General features: G+C 41.9%; 1 protein-coding gene across 1 annotated transcript in view; it reads left to right on the top strand.

The window, feature by feature from the left end:
• SORCS3 (sortilin related VPS10 domain containing receptor 3) overlaps nucleotides 1-20257 on the top strand; it is a 520917-nt gene that overhangs the window by 165019 nt on the left and 335641 nt on the right. The window contains exon 2 of the mRNA XM_039871263.1: nucleotides 5227-5294. Coding sequence (XP_039727197.1) covers nucleotides 5227-5294 — 68 coding nt within the window. The remainder of the gene's footprint in view (nucleotides 1-5226; nucleotides 5295-20257) is intronic.

Here is a 20257-nt window from a genome sequence, read left to right as displayed (position 1 = left end):
CCTCATTGTCACCACCTTCTTCCTTCTTATAAAACTTTTTATCAGCCCACAGTTGACCACAAACAAGGTCAGCTTCCTCTGTCCTTCCTGTGTCGAGCCATTGTCCTTTGTGCCTTCCTTCCTACCGTGGCGTAGTCTGACTGTGTCTCCAAGTTGAAAAAAGGGAAAAGGAAAAGAGAAGGAAAGGAAGGAAGGAAGGAAGAAAGAGGGAGGGAGGGCGAGTTGGTTCCATATATCCATATTCTTACTGTGCTTTAAGTCCCAGATCATGTAATCTCTCCTTCATGAAGACTGCTGATCCCATTTTCTGGACTTAATTGCTTCTTCTTTTGAACTCTTATAGCACATTATCTGTACCTCTTTCATATAGTTATCATCTCATCCCTTCTTTTTTTTTAATTTTTGTCATACATTTATAATTCATTCGATGGACCTTGTACAGTACTTACCATATGTCCGGAGCTGTGTTGGGTACTGGGGAAGCAGAGTTGAATGAGATCTGAATTATGACCTCAAAGAGGTCACAATCTAACAGACAAGATAAATATATGAAGAAGTCACATTAACCCAATGTGTTAAAAGCTATATGAGATGTGCGAACAGTGTTATTTCAGAGAAGATGTCAGATGGCAATTTTAGGTTATGCGTGTGAATATATGTATAGATGTGCATATATGTGTCTATGTATATAAATTTTTATAAATGTATATGAGCTTTCCCGGCTATGTTTACATATACGCTCACATATATATTGAGGGATTTCTCTTACTACTTTATGTGTATCTACATGTGTATAGCTTATATTAAGAGAAAATGCTATTTACTCATGAATTATTCTAATTTTTATTTCTCCTGCTGTCTAAAATCTCTCTAAGATTGTAGCCAATTAGGTCAAAAAGATACTTATTTGACAAAGCTCACTTACAAACCTGGATCTCCCAACAATTTGTCTACTCCTTTTCTTATTACACATCTCTATTTCCTATTTTTTTCCTCCAAGAACAAAGAAATCAGACATTATCTTCACCCTTGGGCTTTGAGCTCTGGATTCCTCCCTGATTGCTTGTTGGAGTTTATCAGGTACCTTCCTAATTCTCGTAAGCGATGCTCAGTCACTACTCGTGGGCTCCACGAATGAGTGATAAACTATTTGAGGCCAAGTTTTTCTTCCCTGTCTTCTTACTCATTGCCTTGCACACAGAGAGCTCAGAGAAACATTTGCTGAACGGAAGAGCATTGCATTAGAGAGGAATAGCATGGTTGAGTTACATAGTCCTGGCTGGGATGCTGGCTCTGTTCCTTGCTAATTCTGCACCTTGGGGGCAACTTGCTGAGCTCTTAGGACTCAGGTTCCTCATCTGTAAAATGGGGATATTTCATAACACTTGCTCAGTCTCAAAGTTTGTTGTGGGGCTTGAGAAGCATCCAGCATAATATTTAGCACATTGTGAGGATGCAATTAATGTTTTCTCCCTGCTTTTTGTTCTTTGAATTTGAGTGTTCACTCTCCTCTGGGGGCCCCTGGTGGAGGCGAGTCAAGTCAGGTTTTGTTTTGGGTCTTCTACTCTTCTTGCCCTCCACGTCCTTCCACTGGTGATTCTAGAGGCACGTGTACACCTTCGCTTTCCATTTTGAGTACTCGCCCAGCAGCCTGGGGCTTGTTAGGTGGGTTTACTGCATGTGCTTTTTAGCTTTCTTTCCCTTGTGATTGCATCTTACCTGGTAACCTTTGGAAAGCTCTGAATGGTGAGAGAACCCAGGGGTGGGCAGGCTTTCTTTAGGTCTTGGTTTTGTTTGCTTGGCACAGAAGGTCCTAAGGCTAAAGGTCAAATGATCAGCTCTTCATAGCTCTGTTATTGCCCTTCTGTGATGGCTCCAGGGGAAAGGAAGCTTCTAGTCCCCAATTCTCAGTGTTGGGACCTTTCCTCTGGGGAATGTGGGGGTGACTTTGCTGAAATGTCCTCCCGTACTCTCCTACTGCCTTGCCTACTTTCTTTGTTAGATTAAACCTAATTTAAAGGAATAGATGCTTTTCTAGGTTGGGATCTCAGCAAGGTAGAAGGATGGTGTCATTTCAGCACAGAATTAGAAGAGGAATCATGGTATGATGAAGTATTTCTCAGATTGTGGTCCTCTAATCACCACATGGTTTCTCGATACTGCCCAGGACTCACTAAGTCAAACTCGCTGGGAGCGGGGCCAGAGAATCTGACTTTTAGGCTCCAGTCTTACTCATGGAGTAGGAAGAACAGTGCCCTGAGAATCTGGTCAAGATCACACATTATTGGGACTTTAACTTGAGTCATTTCCTCTCTCTGTGCCTCAATTTCCTCACCTATAAAATGAGGGTGATAGACTAGATTAATACCATCCCCTTCTGAAGACTGATTTACAACTCAGACACCATTATGTTTCATTGACTTAAAAATGATTATTTTTAGGAGACTTTGATGTGCTGGGTCTATCTGCTAGGGAGAAAGAAGTAGAAAACATGAACCCTTCCTCAAGTTGTTCAGAATCTAGTTGAGAAGTTAACTTGTGTGACATTCCAACACCATCAAGATAGTGTTTAATTAAGAAGCAAATTATATAATTTTGTTTTAAGCACAACTAGAGTTCAAAGAGGAATAACTCTGATGGCTGGCATAGTCCTGGGAGGCTGCCTGAAGAAAGTGGGTTTCGAGCTGTTTCTTGAACAAGAGGCAGGCATGCACAGGTGGGCACAGGCAATGATACAATTGTACAGCATGAAAGAAAGAAAGCAGAGATGTGAGAATGGGTTTGAATTATTTGCAGCACCTTGAGAAACTCGGATTGCTGAAAAAAGGGATAGTTTCTTGAAAACTGGGGAAAAATGGTTGGAGGAGCCAGACTGTGGAGCGCCTTACATACCAGGCTAAGGAGTCGGGGTTTCATCCTCAGGCGAGGGAGCCAGTAAAGATTTTTAACCAAGAAAGTGCATGAATTGAGAGGCAGAATTGAAAGTATATACCGTGAAGGCAGAAATAATATCAATAAAGGTTTGGAAGGGTGTGTCTGTCTGGATCCTCTAAGAAGCAAACATCAAGATGAGATAAGACGCACAAGAAACATATTAGAGACAGACGAGCTGGGGGGAGGAAAGGAAAGAGAGTGGTTCAAGCACTGGGTAAGTAGGCTGATAGAATGAGAATGACTCTGGGTTCTTAGAAGGATTTTCCAGACCCAGTTATCTGTTAGAAGCTCTAGTAATTAAGTGGGACTCTTACGGCCAAGATCCTTCTTCTCTTTGTATGGATTTTGCACTTTTGGGGATTGTTTGATGTCCCTGCAGGCTGGATGTTGGGAGGAAATGAAATGTTCTGACTTGTGTCTGTAGAGCTCTAGATGGGTGTGCTGACCTATTCCTAGAAGAGCATAGTTTTGAGTCTGTCCAGAATTCGAGATGGCTTGCATATAGCCACCTTTGCTTTTGTGTACTGACTGTGAGAATGACTGTGAGAATGACTTTGCAGATGAAAGAAAGTGAAGCGAAGAGAAGTCTATTGTATGCAAGTGTGTGTGTTTATTAATTCAACAAAACAAATTATCTGGCACATTGCCAGATATTTGGTTGGGGGGAGGATATGGCTAAGTCCTTTCCCTTTATTAGGCCCTGAATGTAATAAATGAGGAAATTTACCGTGAATGGGAGAGGCAAGGATCACTGGGTAACTGTGGGGAGCAATTCTTTGCGTGGAATACACACTCCTTGCTGTTGTGCTATGCTAATAGGACAGGTGGTTTAGTAGATTTTACTATTCTGCAAATACCACGCCATTGATGTCTTTCTTGGCTTCACTATTTCTTGCCAACGCATCATCTTCATCACAGGATGCAATCAGAGAGGAAACCTATGAGTCCTCTAGTAATAGCCCTGCAGAAAAGCTGAAAGTCCCAAACCAACCTTGCCCTGGACTCTCTTTGACCTATAATGAGTCACATCCTTGGTTCTAATTCTTTTCTTAGTTTACATAAAAGAAATGGAAATAGAGCTGACCGACCTCATGGGGTGCTAGATGAGAATAAATATCAAAGGGAGTGTTTTGTCGTCAGTTAAATGCCATAAAAATGTTCAATATAATGGCTGATTATTTTTCTTTAATCTTAAATGGATGCCTGGAATTGGGAAAGCCCCATCTTGGTAGCAGAAATTCATTATCTTGGAAAGAGTTTAATGACTGTGGTGCAAATGAACTGGAGGAAGTTAAATTGTGGAATGGGAAGGAGCTGAGAAAAGTGAAATGAGTTGTGCATTAAATTTAGATAAACACAATTATGTGTAACTGGATTATCACGCGTGCAGGCTGACGCTGTATATTAGGCACCTGCATTTTGATTAAAATCGATTCAGGTGCATGTGCTTAGCATCCTTGTAGGTATGGAGTTTGCCTAAGCTGTGTCCAGGCACATGAGGGGCAGGCAGGGAGATGTCTGATATCTGAGTCTCTAGCTGGAGAATTTTAAAGGGCATGGGACCAGAGTGACCAGCCCAAGACCATTTCAACAAACTGCTAACAGGCAGCTCCAGTTCTCTGACAGGTACGACTTCCTCTGGGCTTCATGATTTCAGCTAGAGTTAGGAAAGTGGTCCTGGAGTCCAGTGCAGTCCAATGACCTGTTAACTCCTTGGAGGGGACAGATGCTGCCTGGTAGATGGCAGGTGGCATCAGAGGATGTTGGGGACTGGGTTTGCCTGCCATTCAAGTATTTGTGGCTGCTGAGGCGCTAGTAAATGAAACACAAAGTCTCTTTGAACTGCTCTGTAGACAGAATCAGGCCCACTTCCTTCTTCCCGTTTTAGCCCAAGTCTGGAAGTTCGAGTTATCTCCAGATCAAAAATAAGCCTATCCTCTGATCTCCGGGTGGCCATGCTAGAGAACAGAGCCAGCCGGCCCGTGCCTGACTGTGAAGGACAGATACGGAGAAACAGCTGTAGATACCCAGTTAATTCCTGGTGGCGTGTTTTATTTCAAATGCAAAGCATCTTTGGGATTAAAATAAATGCTACCAGTTACAGGGCCACATTAAATTAATATGTTTTCCTCTTGCTTGATCCTATAATACCCCTCAACTCAATGGATGACTACTAAGCCCTCCTCTGGGTGATTTGAGATGCACTGTATATTGTTACACAAACTAAAGTAAGCTTCCTTTTTTCCTCTCTTTCATTCCTCTCCTCTGCCCTCCTCCTTATCCCCCTCACAGGTTATACTTATCCTGACGAAGCTGTACGACTTCAACCTGGGGAGCGTGACTGAGAGTTCACTTTGGAGGTAAGTGGATTAGAGATTCTTAAGGAGCTACTCGGCTTGGCTCGCATGAGAAATGCCAGCTAAGCAGCTGGGAGGCCTGTTTTGGGAGGGAGCAGAAGATGGCGCTCTTCCTGGAAGCCCTCTTTAATGCCCCAGGTGGGACCAACGACCTGGACCTGTGAATTCCCTTAAAGCTCTGCTTATCTCTCTTGGGGCGTTGTCACATCTTCTCCTTGGCAGTGTTGGTACTTCTGCATTCCTGACCAATGAGCAAGGGTCTGGTTGGAGGGATCAGGGCAGCACGCCTGACCCAAGGGGAGCCGCTGTAGGAGGGACTGTTTTCAGTCCTTTGTGTCTGTAAGATGCTGTCGTTTTTGAGAAGCCGGTACTTGTGAGAACAGAGCCATGTAGGAATCAGGCCTGTGTGATGACTTTCATGGGTTTCGTGGTCTCTAGCTTCCTCCATAAAGTAATATGAAAAAACGTATTTTATGAATGCATTAGCATAAAGACAAATGTATTAAAACATTTTTTCAGCCTACAATTTTTTTTTTTTTTTTTGGTTTTGACTTAAGAAATGAAAGCATCTGTGCCTTGGGCACTGTGCCCATTGTGTGCTGGATAAGTCAGCCCTGGCGGGACGCTGGGGCATGCTGGGCGGGGAGAAGATGGATGCAGGTGGGTTAAGTCATGAATGAAGCCAAGAACCTAGGAGTTTCCTTGGAGAGGGAACACCTGCACTTACCCTTTCATCTACCTCCTCACACCTGTATGCACACGCAGGTTCACAGCCCCACTGCCTACAGTCACACAGGACTATAGCGAGTTTCATCAGCCACAGCGAGATGATGCTTCATGCTCCGTGCTTATTTTCTTCATGAGACGCAAGAGAGCGGTGTATCTATCCCACTTGCTTTGTCATTTGTAAACATTGGAGAGGATGCTGTCACAAAAGGCCATTCACTTGGCTGCACCATCATCCCAGAGCCCTTTCCTGAGGGTTTCCTGGATCCTTGAGCAGAGGGCTCCAGGACATGAGTGAGTATCTGTGTACCTTGCTTCCTCTTAATCTGACTTGTTTGTTTGCAGAGAACTAGCTGGGGTCTCTCTCTCCCAGGAAGAGGCAGAAGTCACAGCATCTATTAAATATTTAGAGGTTAATTGCTCATATCGACTGTGGCCTGCTTCCATTTGCACAGGATGTCCAAAACCTAATTTTGCTGCTCAGTGAAAATTGGCAGAGGTATAAGTAACCAGGCTGCCTCTAATAGATGAAAGCATGCCTGTTTCCACTCAGGCGGGAATCCAAGGGAATCAGAGCCTCAGAAACCTTCCCCTTAGGCCCAATCAAAGTGACGCTGTGGTGGCAGCACTGGACTCCTGTGCTGTCTGCTCAGTGCAAATAATGAAAAAAGCCAGAAAATCCTGTCTCGACAATGGGAAACAGCCATACACGGCAGCCCATGTTTCCGGAAACGTTGGGCTGGTTTTAGAAGGAGGCCAGGCAAAGCCAGGGAGCCATAGCCAGGTGCTCAATGCTAGAGGCCCTTAAGTGACCAAATGTGTGTTCCATAGTCATCAGAGCCAGTATATTCCCTGGTGTGCACCAAAGGCAGTAGATAGCTGAGTGACCCCTAAGGGCACCTTGACATCCAGTTATCAGGATTCAAGTCTCAGTTTGCCCATCCAAAGAGCTCTGTAACTTTGTGAACTTTATTTAACCTATCTGTGTCAGTGTCCTAGGCAAGCCATAGCAAAATACCACAGACTGGGTAGCTTAAAACAGCAGAAATTCATTCTCTTCCAGTTCCGGAGGCTGGAGGTCTGACATCGAGGTGCTTTTAGGACCACACTCCCTCTGGGGAGGCTTAGGGAGAATTTTTCCTTGCCTCTTTTCAGCTTCTGTGGGTCTCAGCATCTCTTGTGGCTGCATTACTCTAACCTCTGCCTTCATCTTCACGTGGACTTCTCTGTGCCTGTGTATTTTCCTTTTCTGTCTCTTATAAGGACATTTGTCATTAAGGCCCACCAAGATAATGCAGGATGACTTCACCTTAAGATCCTTAACTTAATTACATCTGCAAAGACACTTTTTTTTTTTTTCAAATAAGGTCCTCATTACAGGTTCTGGGGATTAGGAGGAGGTGGACATATTTTGTGGGAGGTCGAGGCACCATTCAACTCACTCCACTCTCTAAGTCTCAGTTTCCCTGAATATGACTTGGAGATAGTACAGAACCTACCTTTGCTCCAGCCACATTGTCCTCACTGTTCTTCATGCACACCAATCTCTTTTCCCCAGAACTCTACACGTGGCTCTTCCTCTGCCCAAGGTCTCTTCTGCCAGGGGTGGGCATTCCCTCACTTCCCTTCCTTCTTCGTTCGCCTCATCAGTGAGGCCAGTCCCCAGATTTCACATTTCATCATTCTATAGCACTTATTGCCCTCTGGCATACTAAATGTTTGCTTATTGACTTATTTATTGTCTCCCTACATCCACTTACATCTAAGCTTGTAGGAAAAGAGAGAATTTTCTTTCCATTTTAACTTAATGCTGTATCTTCTGCACCCAGAACAGTATCTGGCACATAGGAAGGACCTAATTAATGTTTCTCACTAAATAAATTCATGGATGGATTGGAAGGATTCAATGAAATAATAAATGAACAAACACTTAGGACAGTAACTCACGTGCAGGAAGTGCTCACTTAATTGTAATAATTAATGATTGCTATAACCCTGTGTGTCTGTATAGTTTTCATTCCATTTACTGACTTTGTATATAAGGATCCATTGATGCAGGAGTCCATGCGATAGAGATTGTGGGGCACCAAGGGGATGTACTCTTTGTTACCTGGGACTTAGCAGAGATCTTCAGAGGCTGATGGCAGGGACTAGGGAGGGGAAGAGAGTTATTTAGAATGTTGTCTCTTATGCTGACTGTGGGGGCGGAATTGGAATATCAATTTCTACGTAGTCAAAGTTGTTCTTTTGTGGATAAGATTCTCTGAGCTGGATGTTGGAATGATGGGCAGGGTGCAATTTGGCAAATGAGGAGTGAAAGAATGTCCTTAGTGCAAGAAAAAGTCCAGGCAAGGCTGGGCTGCAAGAGAGAAGGGAGCCAAGCAGGAGGCAGGAGAGCTCTGGGTGTTGGACCAGGTGGGAATTGTTGGGGACTCACCAGGTTCACAGAAGGGGCCAACATAAACGGGGTTGCTCAGGGTGTAGTTTACATATAATAGAGTCCATGTGGTGTGTGATCTTTTAGGGATTTGAAAACCTGGTGGGTATATGGGCTTTCCCTCTGGGTAAATGTTGTACAGGAATGTATTTCTGTGTTGTGTTTTAGAGGGTTTATGGGTGTGATAAAACCCAGCTGAGGAGCCCTGAATAGAGTATGGTGGAAGAAAGGGACCGCTCCTGAACTTCTGGGGAATTTTCCAACTTGCTGGGGCCTCTCAGGGTATCTTCTAACTTTTCGTTGTCTTCCCAGCTCAGTGCCTAAAGATCTGTGTCTTCCATTCTCTTTTCTAGACTGATGATGTTGCACTTTACAGTTGGAGCCTAGAGCACGCTGATCTTCCTTGCTAAATCAATGTGCAGAGAAAAGAAAGTAAATTAAACACGCACCCTTCAGGTTTTATGACTTGGCCCAACATGTTTAACCAAGTTGAAATTGAATTTGGTGATTCTTCAATTTTCTGTACAACAGAGAAGCCTGGAGCAGTAGCTGTCATGACAAGATGACAATCCCTGGCAGGTTACAGTGTGATATAATTATTTGCCTCAGTGGATTAATAATTCAGAGACCATCTACTTCTAAATAGACAAGACTGGTTAAAAGCATTCAACGATGTAGCAGTATCTTGTGCCCTTGTGACACTCTTTCTGGAACTCCTTGGTGCTGTTTTACTGGAGGTGGTTAAAGTTTTTTCTCCATCAACACAAGGATGGCTGTGTAAATTGGCCATTAGTACAACCTCTGTTGGCATCCTTACTCAAATAACATTTTACATATAGGATTTTAAGCTAGAGAAGTAGTGAGGTTAAAGGGTGACTTTTTAAAAAGAACCAGGGCTTCACTTTCAGAGTATTTTTTTTAGATCATAGTGTGTTGAGCCCGGAGACTGCTTATCAGTCCAGAATGGTATTGGACCCCATCACTTAGATTTTATAGAAGGTTGACCTAAGGAGGAGAGATGAGTCAGGGTCAGGAGGCTCAGCATCAGTCATTTTTCTCCTCATCAAAGTAAAGTGAAGGCTTTGGGACTGATGGCCTGCGTTCAAGTCCATGCTTCTCCACTTAGCCTCTAAGTAACCTTGAACAAGTTTCTTCACCTCTCTGTACCTCCATTTCCTTATCTGTACAATGAGGATTATTGTATACTAGCACCTACCTGATAGAGTGGTTATGATAATTCAATGAAATAAAATGTGTAAACTGCCTAGAAAAGTGCCTGGCATATAGTGCCTGCACGTGGAGCAAGCTCGGGGAGTTAGCTGTCATCGTGTAATCCACCGGTAATTGAGCTGCTCCTCTGTGCTAGTTCCTTTCCCTAAGCTGTCTTGTTCTGTCCTTTACAACAAACTTGAGAGTTGGGGATCACTGGCCCCATTTTACAGATGAAAACATTGAGTATTTCAGAAGTTAAATAAGTTGTCCCAGATCATATAGCTAATGTGTGTGTGTGTGTGTATGGATGGATGGATGGATGGATGGATGGATGGATGGATAGATAGGGGGAGGATCCAGGCCTAAGGTCATATCTCTGAGATTAGGAGTACTTCCTGGTTTCTGATCTGGGACTCTTTCCACATGGTCACATGTCCTCCTAAATGGAAACCATGCAGCTAGATAGAACCCTCTACGTCATGTCTCTTCCATTCCCACTGAAAATAGGCCATCGTCATAAGGTATGCAGGCATCATGGACTCAAAGGCAGGGCCACATTCTTCCTCATTTATCTGACAATGGCATGTGGCACATGCTTTGGGGCCATTTTCATGCCTTTCTGCAAACACAGGTGTGTGTGTCTCTGATTCATTTGGTAACATCGTGGTCCTTAATTTGGGAGCAAGGATGTCACTTTCTCTGGAAGTGGAAAACTGTGATAAGGCCAATTATTCCATTGTCTGAGCTTTTTGCGTCTTTAGTTTCGAACAAAGTCATGGTTGGGATTTCAGACTGTCAAATTGCATCTTAGACTCAGTTCTATATGTCTTAAACATTAGCATTTGGACTGACAAACATATTAACCTTTCCCCCCAACCCCTGCAAAAAGAAATATTTAAGGAACTGGTTTCAGGAGGGAGATGAACTAGCAAGCAATTCTCCGGCTTGCATTTGTCCATCCGTAAGAGCTGGTCTCTAGCAAAAGTCCTTGAGTAGTCAGTTTCTGATCAAGTGTGAAGTCTCACAGAAGCTTTTCTCTGGATTTCCTATAGAATTAGGGATCCTCGCAGGACTAAATAAATTTGCAATTGTGGAGGCATAAGAGGACCCAGGAATCCTTTGCCATGGATCGTCTCTGTCCATTGCTGCTTCACCTCAGTTCTCTCTCCTCTCTTGCTCCATTTCATCCACCTCTAGCCTAGCATTATGGGAGACATTCTTCTCTTTGGTGAGCAGCAGCCTGCTCAGCCACTCATCCTGTATGTCTGGCCTCAGGGCCTGCAGAGAAAGCTTCAGACCAAGTGGTTCCTGGTTGGGGTGTTTATGGAGTGTACAGGCACATTCTCCTGGACACCTCCCTGGGTGGGGTGCCCCTCCTCTGCTTAGTGCTAATGTCACATCCTTACAATATGTTGTGATTTGTTCCTAGCCTGGGAACCTCTCAAGAGCCGGGGCCATGTACCGTTCTGGTTTCTGGATCTACAAAGCCTAGTATGTGGATGACACTAAGTAAGGGTTTGGAGAACTGAACGATGTTCCAACAGCCCCGAACCAATCCCAGCCCCAACCCCGCCTTCCCTGTCACTTTCCTTATATTGAGTTGTCTCATCCTCCTGCCACTGGGGAATCCTGTGACTTTTCATCTGCTTTGCAAGCTGTTGTCTGGACCATTTATTTTCTCCCCTAATTGTTCTGTCAGTGACCTTTCTGGAGGAATGCTGTTTTTTTTTTTTAATAGGAATTGGAGACCTTTTGGATTTATTAATTTTTTGTTTGCCAAGAAAACCCTGATAATAATTGCTAAGACTTCCCAGAAGTTATTAGTTTACAAATTTTAATGACACTCATGATTTATTTATGTGCTTCCTTCCCTCTCCAGCTGCTCACCCTAATTCCTTAGTGGAATTCCTGCCGAATCTGAGTGAATTAATGGAAACAAAACTGCAGATTGAAATGACATTTTTTTGCTAGGCTGTTAATTAAAAGCTTCTCATTCTATTTGTTAGTCTCTTCATACGTGAGGTCCCGAAGGCTGGGCTGATACAGGCTGTGAAATCCTCCCTCTAGAATGGGGGCCTTCTTCTATTTGCTTTCAGTGGTAATAAATCTGGCAAAAACTCCTGAATGGGTCAGTGAGCATTCGATTGAACAGATATTAATTGAGCATCCATATGTAAACAGCCCAGTGCTCACCGCTGGGAGGTGCAGAATAAGTATGTAGTGATTGCTATCCCCTAGGAATGTTTAGTTTGGTTGACAGATAAGATTAATGTCTATAGGAAACAGCATCAGGCATATGCAAAAATAAGGATGCATAAACAAAATACAGTGCATTCTGTATTTTGAGTGGACCTACTGTGGATATACTTATATTTTTATTATTATCACCCCACCTCATTCTTTAAAGAATGCAAAGCAATTTTAGGAGTGAATTAGAGAAGTGATCAATGCGCACCTATATTTTGTTTTTCTGTTTAATATAAAACATCTTAATTCTGCATTAGGATGTGTCATTCTTAACAGGAAAGACTATTTCTTATACTAGTAGTTCTCATAGTTCTCAGAAACACCTGGTAACAAATGGGATTGAGTACGTGTAATGGTTAAAGGAGTGAGTTCTGGATTCAGATTGCCTGGATGGGCATCCCAGATCTGCTTACTAGCTGCACCACTGTGAGCAACGTTTTGATTTCTCTAAGCCTCAGTTACTTATCCATATAATGGGGGAACAATGAGACCTATATCATGGAAGCTTTATGAGGATTCAGTGAGATGATTCATGGAATGCAGAATGCCTGCAATCTAGTTATTACTTAATATAATAATGATTATTTGTTTATAGGCGGTATCCTCCTAGCCTAGCAGTTTTCACTGGGCTCCAGATGACAGCTGTGCTGATATCTTTAGGAGAGTGGGGTGCAGAACATATGTGGACTCCTAAGCACATAATGCTTGGAAATATACATGTCTATTGAGAGAATCTTCTGGAGCCGTCTCCTTTAGATACTCATCTGTGCTTGGCAAAGGGGAAGGTTAATATATTTATTGGTTTTCCTACACCAGATGATGGTAATACTGATTTTGGGTGCATGACATAAAGCACAATCTGATTTAAGTTCCCCTAACATAGTGTTAAGTTAACTCATTCATTACTGGTTATGTTATTTATAGTGCAACTATTAGCGAATCTAAGCCCATTGAAGAGCTTTGTTATTTCACAAGTAATTAATCTGGAAGGTAGGCTGGGGTCATGCATGGTTCTCAAACTTAGCGTATCCTGAGACTTACTTGTGAAATGTGTTAAAAGTCTAGATTCCAGGGCCCTACCCAAGAGATTCCAATTTAATAAGGCTGGTGGTTACTCAGGATGTGTAATCTTAAAAGCTTCCTCATGAGATGCTTAGCTTCAGGTGAGATTGGGAACTACGGAGCTCAGAGGAAGCTGGGTTCTAGGCCCATCCCAGTTACTAATGAATTGGGTTACTCATGCCATCCTTCTGTTTCCTCATAAACGAAGGCATTAGATGAAATATTCTCTCAAGTCTCAACTCCAAGTCCACAGACTCTACCAACCTGGGAAATCAAACAGGAAGCACAAAGGTTATGATTTATGATGCCCAATAGATACTGGCCCCACTCCTGAGCATAGCCACTCTCCTTAAAAAAATCTGGTAGCATTAACATCATGGACACGCTCTGCTAATGTGCTTTTCACTGACAGATAGTGGCTGTTAGCAGGTGTTAGCCAAAACACCTGTCCAAGCTATTTAATTTAATTCATTGAAGATAGAGAGCATCATTCAATCTATGAGAGTCTTGGTTCCAAAAAATAGAATAAAAATGAGTTTGTCCGAAATATTGAGCCCTCAGACATCTTATTTTGCTAGGGAATGGAGAAAAGACAATGCTGGAGAAGGAGAACTGGATTACAGATTTAATGTTTTCCTATTTATTATGGGAAAGAGGTTCTTTTTATGGCCTAGTCTTTTTTCTTCCACTAGCGGGGACCCAGACATGTATAAATCTTGATTTCTGTCCAGTGGCTGAGAGAATGTAACACTTTTGTGTGGATTGTATCTGTTGATTGGTATTTTATGTTATTTTTTTTCCCCTCCAAATGTAGTGCCATTTTATCACAATCATAAATAATCCCACTATTTGGAGAAGGTGTGTGAAATTCTGCTCATCCCTTCCTACAGCCTGAACTCCCTCTCATTTTCTCAGCAGTAGATTCATTAGCCTTCAAATGAAGTTAATAAGTCAATAGGATCAGACAGTTCCTTCTAAAATAATTTATAAATGCATGCATTTTCCTACCATCCTAAGGTAAGCCTGAATTTATTTCCTGCCAGATGTCCATGTGTGTAAAACTATGATAGCTGGACCCTATTTCCAAGTTTGTAGGTAAATGGATTTTTACATACCCCATTTCTGTACGTGTGTGTATGTGTGTGTGTGTATTAAAGATTAGGCAGTCAAGCTTTCACAGTTACTTTCTCATCGTTTGTGTCCAGTCACTTTATTGGACATAGACTGTAAATGTCTTTAAGAGGCTTCTGGCTGCTTCTCCACAAAGACCACTGTCCTAGCCAGTATTTGGGGAGCAAAAAACTGGTAAAATGGCCTCTTTTCTCTGTCACATGTCTGTTAGACCTTTTTTTCTGGAATCACTGAACTTAAAAAGAAAGCATTTTACATCTTGTTGTTGCTTCTACATGTTTTGTGCCCAAGTTAAAGCTAAAGTCAAGTCTTAAAATGCAGTAGGTAGAGTTTATCTTTTAAAAGGTCCCCCTTTCAATGGTGCTAAAGTCTTAAATTGGTATATTTGTAGTCATTGCTCATATGAGCAAATGCACATCTCATATTTCTGGTCGGAGTGTGAGACTCTTCAAATTGAATACTCCATTTTACAGGTGGATGAACTAAGGTATGGAATGGGCTGGTAGTCAGTGATTTCAGATCTGGGACCCATATCTTGGTTCTCAGCAGCCCTATGCTCTTGCCAATTTATTAATAATCCCTTTTTCTTGCCTTTATAGCTTGGCGACCATTCACATTTCATAACAGATCTATGGCCAAAGGGCTACTTTGGGGGCTAGATTGAGTTTTCTTGAATATTTGTCTAACTGATTTTTAATTCTGGTAGATTATGAGAATGGGCTGGGAAATATAAGAAAAGCCACTTTCCAGGGCCTTATTACAAAGCTACGGAATCAATTTCTGGGGTCAAGATCTAGGAACTCATGTTTTTTTCTTATAAAAAAACAAAACAAAAACTCTTGATTCTGATGTAAGCACCGATCTAAGAGACTCCATGGCCATCTTTGTTTCTGAGAAGTCCGTGGAAGCTCGTTTTGGGAAATTCTCCCCCCAGCACAGCATTTTACTCTTACCCATGTTCCTTATGGCTGGCTCAGAATGACAGGCACCATCCTTCATGCGAAAACCATAGCTGCACCCTTATCTTTATAAATGACAATCATAAAAGTCAATAATTGGAATGAGCTCTGGCACTTACTAATTAGCTCTCATTCTGTTAATATCAGGCTTCTTTAATTGGGCAGTTAGTATCGATTTTAGAGCATGGCGACACAAGAGAATGGCCATAGGTGCTGCTCTCCATGGAGCTGTGCTTGAGTAAACCCTATGGAGGTGAGATGGCAGCTGGAAGTCTAGGCTCCCTGAGGGACCAGAGAGTATAATCAATGTGGGAATGGTTTCCAGGTGACTTTGGAAGGCTTTCTCTTAATAATTTTTGGTTGCTAGAAACAGAGATAATCACTCACTTAGGCAAGATATAGGATTTGTTGGAAGGATACTGGGGTGGTTCAATGTTTGGAGGAGGAGATAATGACAAAACCCCAGGACTGGCAAATTCTAGGCCTCCCCAGAGACCATGGCATGTCATGGCTCTACTCTTTACATTTCCAAGGGCTATGGCAACTGGATGCCATTATAGGACAACTACCTTCTCTGTGATTTAAATTCATGAGATGAAAATCGAAGGGGCCACCTGAGTCAGGTAGTCAAAGCTTTAACTGTGTTCAGGGATGAGAAATTCCTGGCCTGGGCTGTCTCTCTTGTTTATTCCTATGCAGAGGGAGACAGGGACCCCCCAAAAATGCTAAAAAAGGGCTCTGGAAATCTCAGATCAATAGTCTTCACAGATACCATGTCTTCTCATGTATTCTAATGTAAAGATGGCTTATACTTGAAATAGGCAAATTTTTAAAGAGCATCTCTTCAATGTACTATTGATTTAAAAGACTGACGTTTATTATGTGTCAGGGAATGTGCTAAGTTTTATAGATAAATGTTTTACTGATAACAACCTTGCAGGGAATGTTTTTCATACTGGTGGATGATGAACCTGAGGTTCTGACAGCCAGCAGGTAATGGTTATTAAGTTTGACTTCACGTCTGTAAATTTCTGAAGTCCATGCTTGCCTCACATGGCCATGCCGCCTCCCCAAACAGTTTTAAATTCAGGGTTTGTGTAGATAGCCCTTTCTTTCTTAGGCTGAGACGGTCTTGATGATTATGTGCTATATTTTGATTCTTTTCTCTTTATCATTTTTGTACCTACTATAGGTTTTACTTTGTGGTTACCATGAGGCTTGCATAAAACTTCTTATATTTATAACAGCCTATTTTAAGTTGTTAACAACTTAACTTGTTGCATAAAAAATCTTTACACTTTTACGTCCCCCCCCCAACCCCATGCTTTATGTAATTGATGTCAGGGTTATTATGTATCTATTAACAATTTTATGCTTACAGTTATTTTTAATACTTTTGTCTTTTAACTTTTATGCTAAGGTTAAAAGTGATTTATGCACCACAGTATTGCATTCTGTGTTTATCTATACATTTATCTTTATGAGTAGGATTTATACTTTTATATTAATGACATCTTTATTATATTGGGTCTTCCAATACATGAAGTCTTTGATTTTTTGGCATTTGCTTTTGAATGCTTACTGTGCACTCAGTGCTGCACTAGATGCTTTCTGTACATCCTGGACTACATCAGGGAGCAGAGTGAAGGTCTCCAGTGAGGACTCTGAGCCCAGGAGATTTGGTTGTGCTGGGGCCATGCATTAGGTTGCTTTATTTAATGAGACTTACTATGTGCCATATCTGTGCTACGCACTGTGGAACCAACAATGGAGATGGGAGTAGGGAGAGAAAACAAACCTTTTGTATTATATTATGCTATGAAAGAAATAAAACTGAAAGACTTTGGTAGGTAATGTGAGGGAATGGGCATGCTCGATAAGTAAATAGTTAGATTAAAATCCAGGAGGAGAGAATGAGCAGGACACGTTTGGAGAATGATTGGGAGGCTGGCGGAGTCGAAGTGTGGAAGCAGTGCAGGAAAGGTGACCAAGGAGGAGGCTGGGAAGGAAGTGAAAATCACAATGGGGAAGACTTTGATGCCTGATTGGACAGTTTAGATCCTTTTCTGTGGGTTAGAGAGGAAAGAGCAAAGGTTTGTGAGCAGAAAGTGTAAAATAATAGCTGTGTTTTAGAAAGATGTGTTCAGAAAGAGGATTTAGTGTGGGAAAAATTATAGACAGTGGGGTGGGGGGTCAGTTCTGGGAACGGTTATGCCATTTTATTGATTGCTTTTCTCCTATCCATCCATCCATCATCCATCCATCCATCATCCCATCCATCCATCCACCACCCCATCAGGCAGCCAGCCATCCATCCATCCATCCATCCATCCATCCATCCATCCATCCATCCATCCATCCAGCCAGCCATCCAGCCATCCATCCAGCCATCCATGTATGTGTTTGCTTATATGCTTCTTTATCTTCCTACTCCACGGATATGATGCTTAAAGAGTCAGGAATGAGGAAAGCAGGAAACCTAAGCTTAAAGGCTCGTTGCTTGAAAGAAACCAGAAGCTTCTTCTGTACCTTTCTCCCACCCCCAAATCTCTTACTGGCTTTCAGGTGTACAAACATGAATTCTGTACCACTGGAGTTAAGGCATGGTGACTGGCCCTTGGAGTCAGACATGGTGAGGCCATGAGAGACCACGCATGCTTCATTGACTTACTATACTCCAAGGTCACACACTGGCCTTCTGAAATCTTGGGTCAGAGGATAAAGGAAGTGGCCTGCCTTCTTAAGCTTTTTCCACTTTATTCCTATGCTCACTATGAGGATATGGGAGATGTGATAGTAACAATGCAGACCGTGAGGAATTTGGAATTGGACCTAATTTTGATTTGCTTTGATATTTTGACACCTTCTATTAGCAACTTCTTTAGATGCATCTGCCTGGATTCACTCAGACTTGAAAATTGAGATATCGTACAAGATTTTGTCTGGCCAAAAAGGAAAAACGATGAGTTTTTTAAGTCTCTAATTTTTTTCTCTTTTTTTGCATATTTAAATTTTTATGCAATAATGTCACTAATAGAAATAATTTTCAAAACTTGAAAAATGAAAAGTCCTATAGAAATAACTACCATCTATAATCTCGTTTAAAATCAGTTTTAGCATATGTATTCCTATACTTTTTTTACCCATGTAGTTTACATAACTGAGATCCTCTTGTATAAATAATTTTGTTTATTTTCATATAACATTTGACTAAGCATTTTTCTGTTATTCAAAATGTTTTGCAAACATAATTTTAATGTTTTCATAATAGTGCATTGTATCGTTCTTCTGTAGTTAACTATATTCATTCCTCTATTTTTGGTGATTTAGATTGTTTTACAGTTTTTCACCATTTTAAAGATGTAATGAATATCTAGATATATAAGTTTTTTTTTTGTTTGCATTTTAGATTATTTCCTTGGGATAAACTTCTAGAGGAGAAATTTTAAGACTCTTAGTAAACATTGTCAGGTTGGTTATGAGAAAGGTGCATTTCTGAAACTCTTATGCTGGGGAAAAAGAAACTCAGAAATTAAAACAAAAAAGTTAATACAGTTTGTAGTGTGTATTTATGTGTGTGTGGTATATGCATATTGCACTTACGTATTTACATGCTTTAGGGTCATTATTATGCTTAAAATTATTGTAAAGTTATTGGGATAAGAATTGGATAATGAGACCCTTGAAAATGATGTACCCCAGACTCCAAGAAGAACATGTTTGTCTCCTGATGGCTGAATATACATATCCAGGCCCATCTGAACAAATAAAATGAAAACAATAGCAATTACATCAGTAATAGCTGTTCACATTTACTGCGCACATGTTTAACCCAGCCTTCTAGTAAACCAGTTAGGTAAGTACTGCCAACATCCTCATTTTATAGCCAAGGAATCTGAGGGACACTGCGTTTAAATAACTTTCCCAAGGCCATGCTCTTGGTAGATGGTAGAGCTGGATTTTGGATTCAGACCATCCCTTGGATTCTAGAGCCTGAGCACTTAACACTTCTCTAGACCTGACTGAGTTTGGAAGTTGTTATTGAGGTCCCCATCTGCCTAACAATCACAACCCCTTAGTGCAAAACCTTGGTGCAAGACCTGTGGGAAAGAAGGAAGCTATGAGAATTCCTCCTGGGTTAGACTCTTGACTCCAACTCAAGGCATTATCTGATATGGAATCGTCAAGGGGTATGGGAGGGTCAGATCTCATTCCTTTCTCTTAATAACCCCAAGAGACTCATCAAACAGAAGCTTACCTGTTCTGTATCTGTCTTACATGTTATCTATATCTGTTTACCTGTATATTCCTGAGAATTACTGTCCAGAGAGATTAAAAGCACAGGCTCTGTGCCATTCTGCCTGGGTTTGAATCCCACCTTGCCACTTGCTAGCTGTGAGCTTTGGGCAGCAATTTCTCTGGACTCCACTTCCTCATCTCTAAAGTAGGAGTGATGACAGTACCTACCTACCTCACTGGGCGCTGAGAGGACACCCCGAGTTAATGATGCTACAGTGTTTGAAACAGTGATGGCTCACAGTAAGTATGTGCTCTATGAGTGTTTGCTTCGATTCCAGTCAAGATAGCTCTGCCTTTTGTCCTAATCCCTAGAGGCTCCAGTGAGGGCTCACGCCCGCCAGGACTTATTCCCACGTTTCCCAGACATAATCGACAAATACTGATGGAATGCTTCCACACACTGGAGACTGCAGGTAGAACAGGGAACAGACATGTTGCCCGTTCCCTTAGTGCTTCCCTCTAGTGTGGAGGCAGACATCAATCAAGTACTTTCTGCAATGGTTGAAGGAACGCATGAGCTCCACAGACAGTGAGGCTGTAGGAACTCAGTGGGAGGATTATGGAGGGCTTTCCTAGGCATATTAGTTTGCAAGGGATATCATTTGAAAGTACAACAAACTAGGTGGTGTAAACCACAGAAATTTATTACCTCATAGTTTGGAGGCTGGAAGTCTCTGGTCAATATGTCAGCGGTGTTGCTTACTTCTGAGGACTGTGAGAGAGCATCTGTTCCATGCTTCCCCCCTAGCTCCTGCTGGTTTGCTGGCCATTTTTGGTGCTCCTTGGCTTGTAGAAGCATCACCCTATTTCTGCCTTCATGTTCATATGGCGTTCTCTCTTTGTGCACGTCTATGTCCAAATTCCTTCTTTTTGTAAGGACATTCACCATATTG

Source organism: Pteropus medius, unplaced genomic scaffold (assembly GCF_902729225.1).
Source record: "Pteropus medius unplaced genomic scaffold, Ma_sr-lr_union100, whole genome shotgun sequence".
Taxonomy (NCBI): Eukaryota; Metazoa; Chordata; class Mammalia; order Chiroptera; family Pteropodidae; genus Pteropus; species Pteropus medius.
The sequence above is the reverse complement of the archived record's forward strand: the minus strand, read 5'-3'. Positions and strand labels throughout refer to the sequence as shown.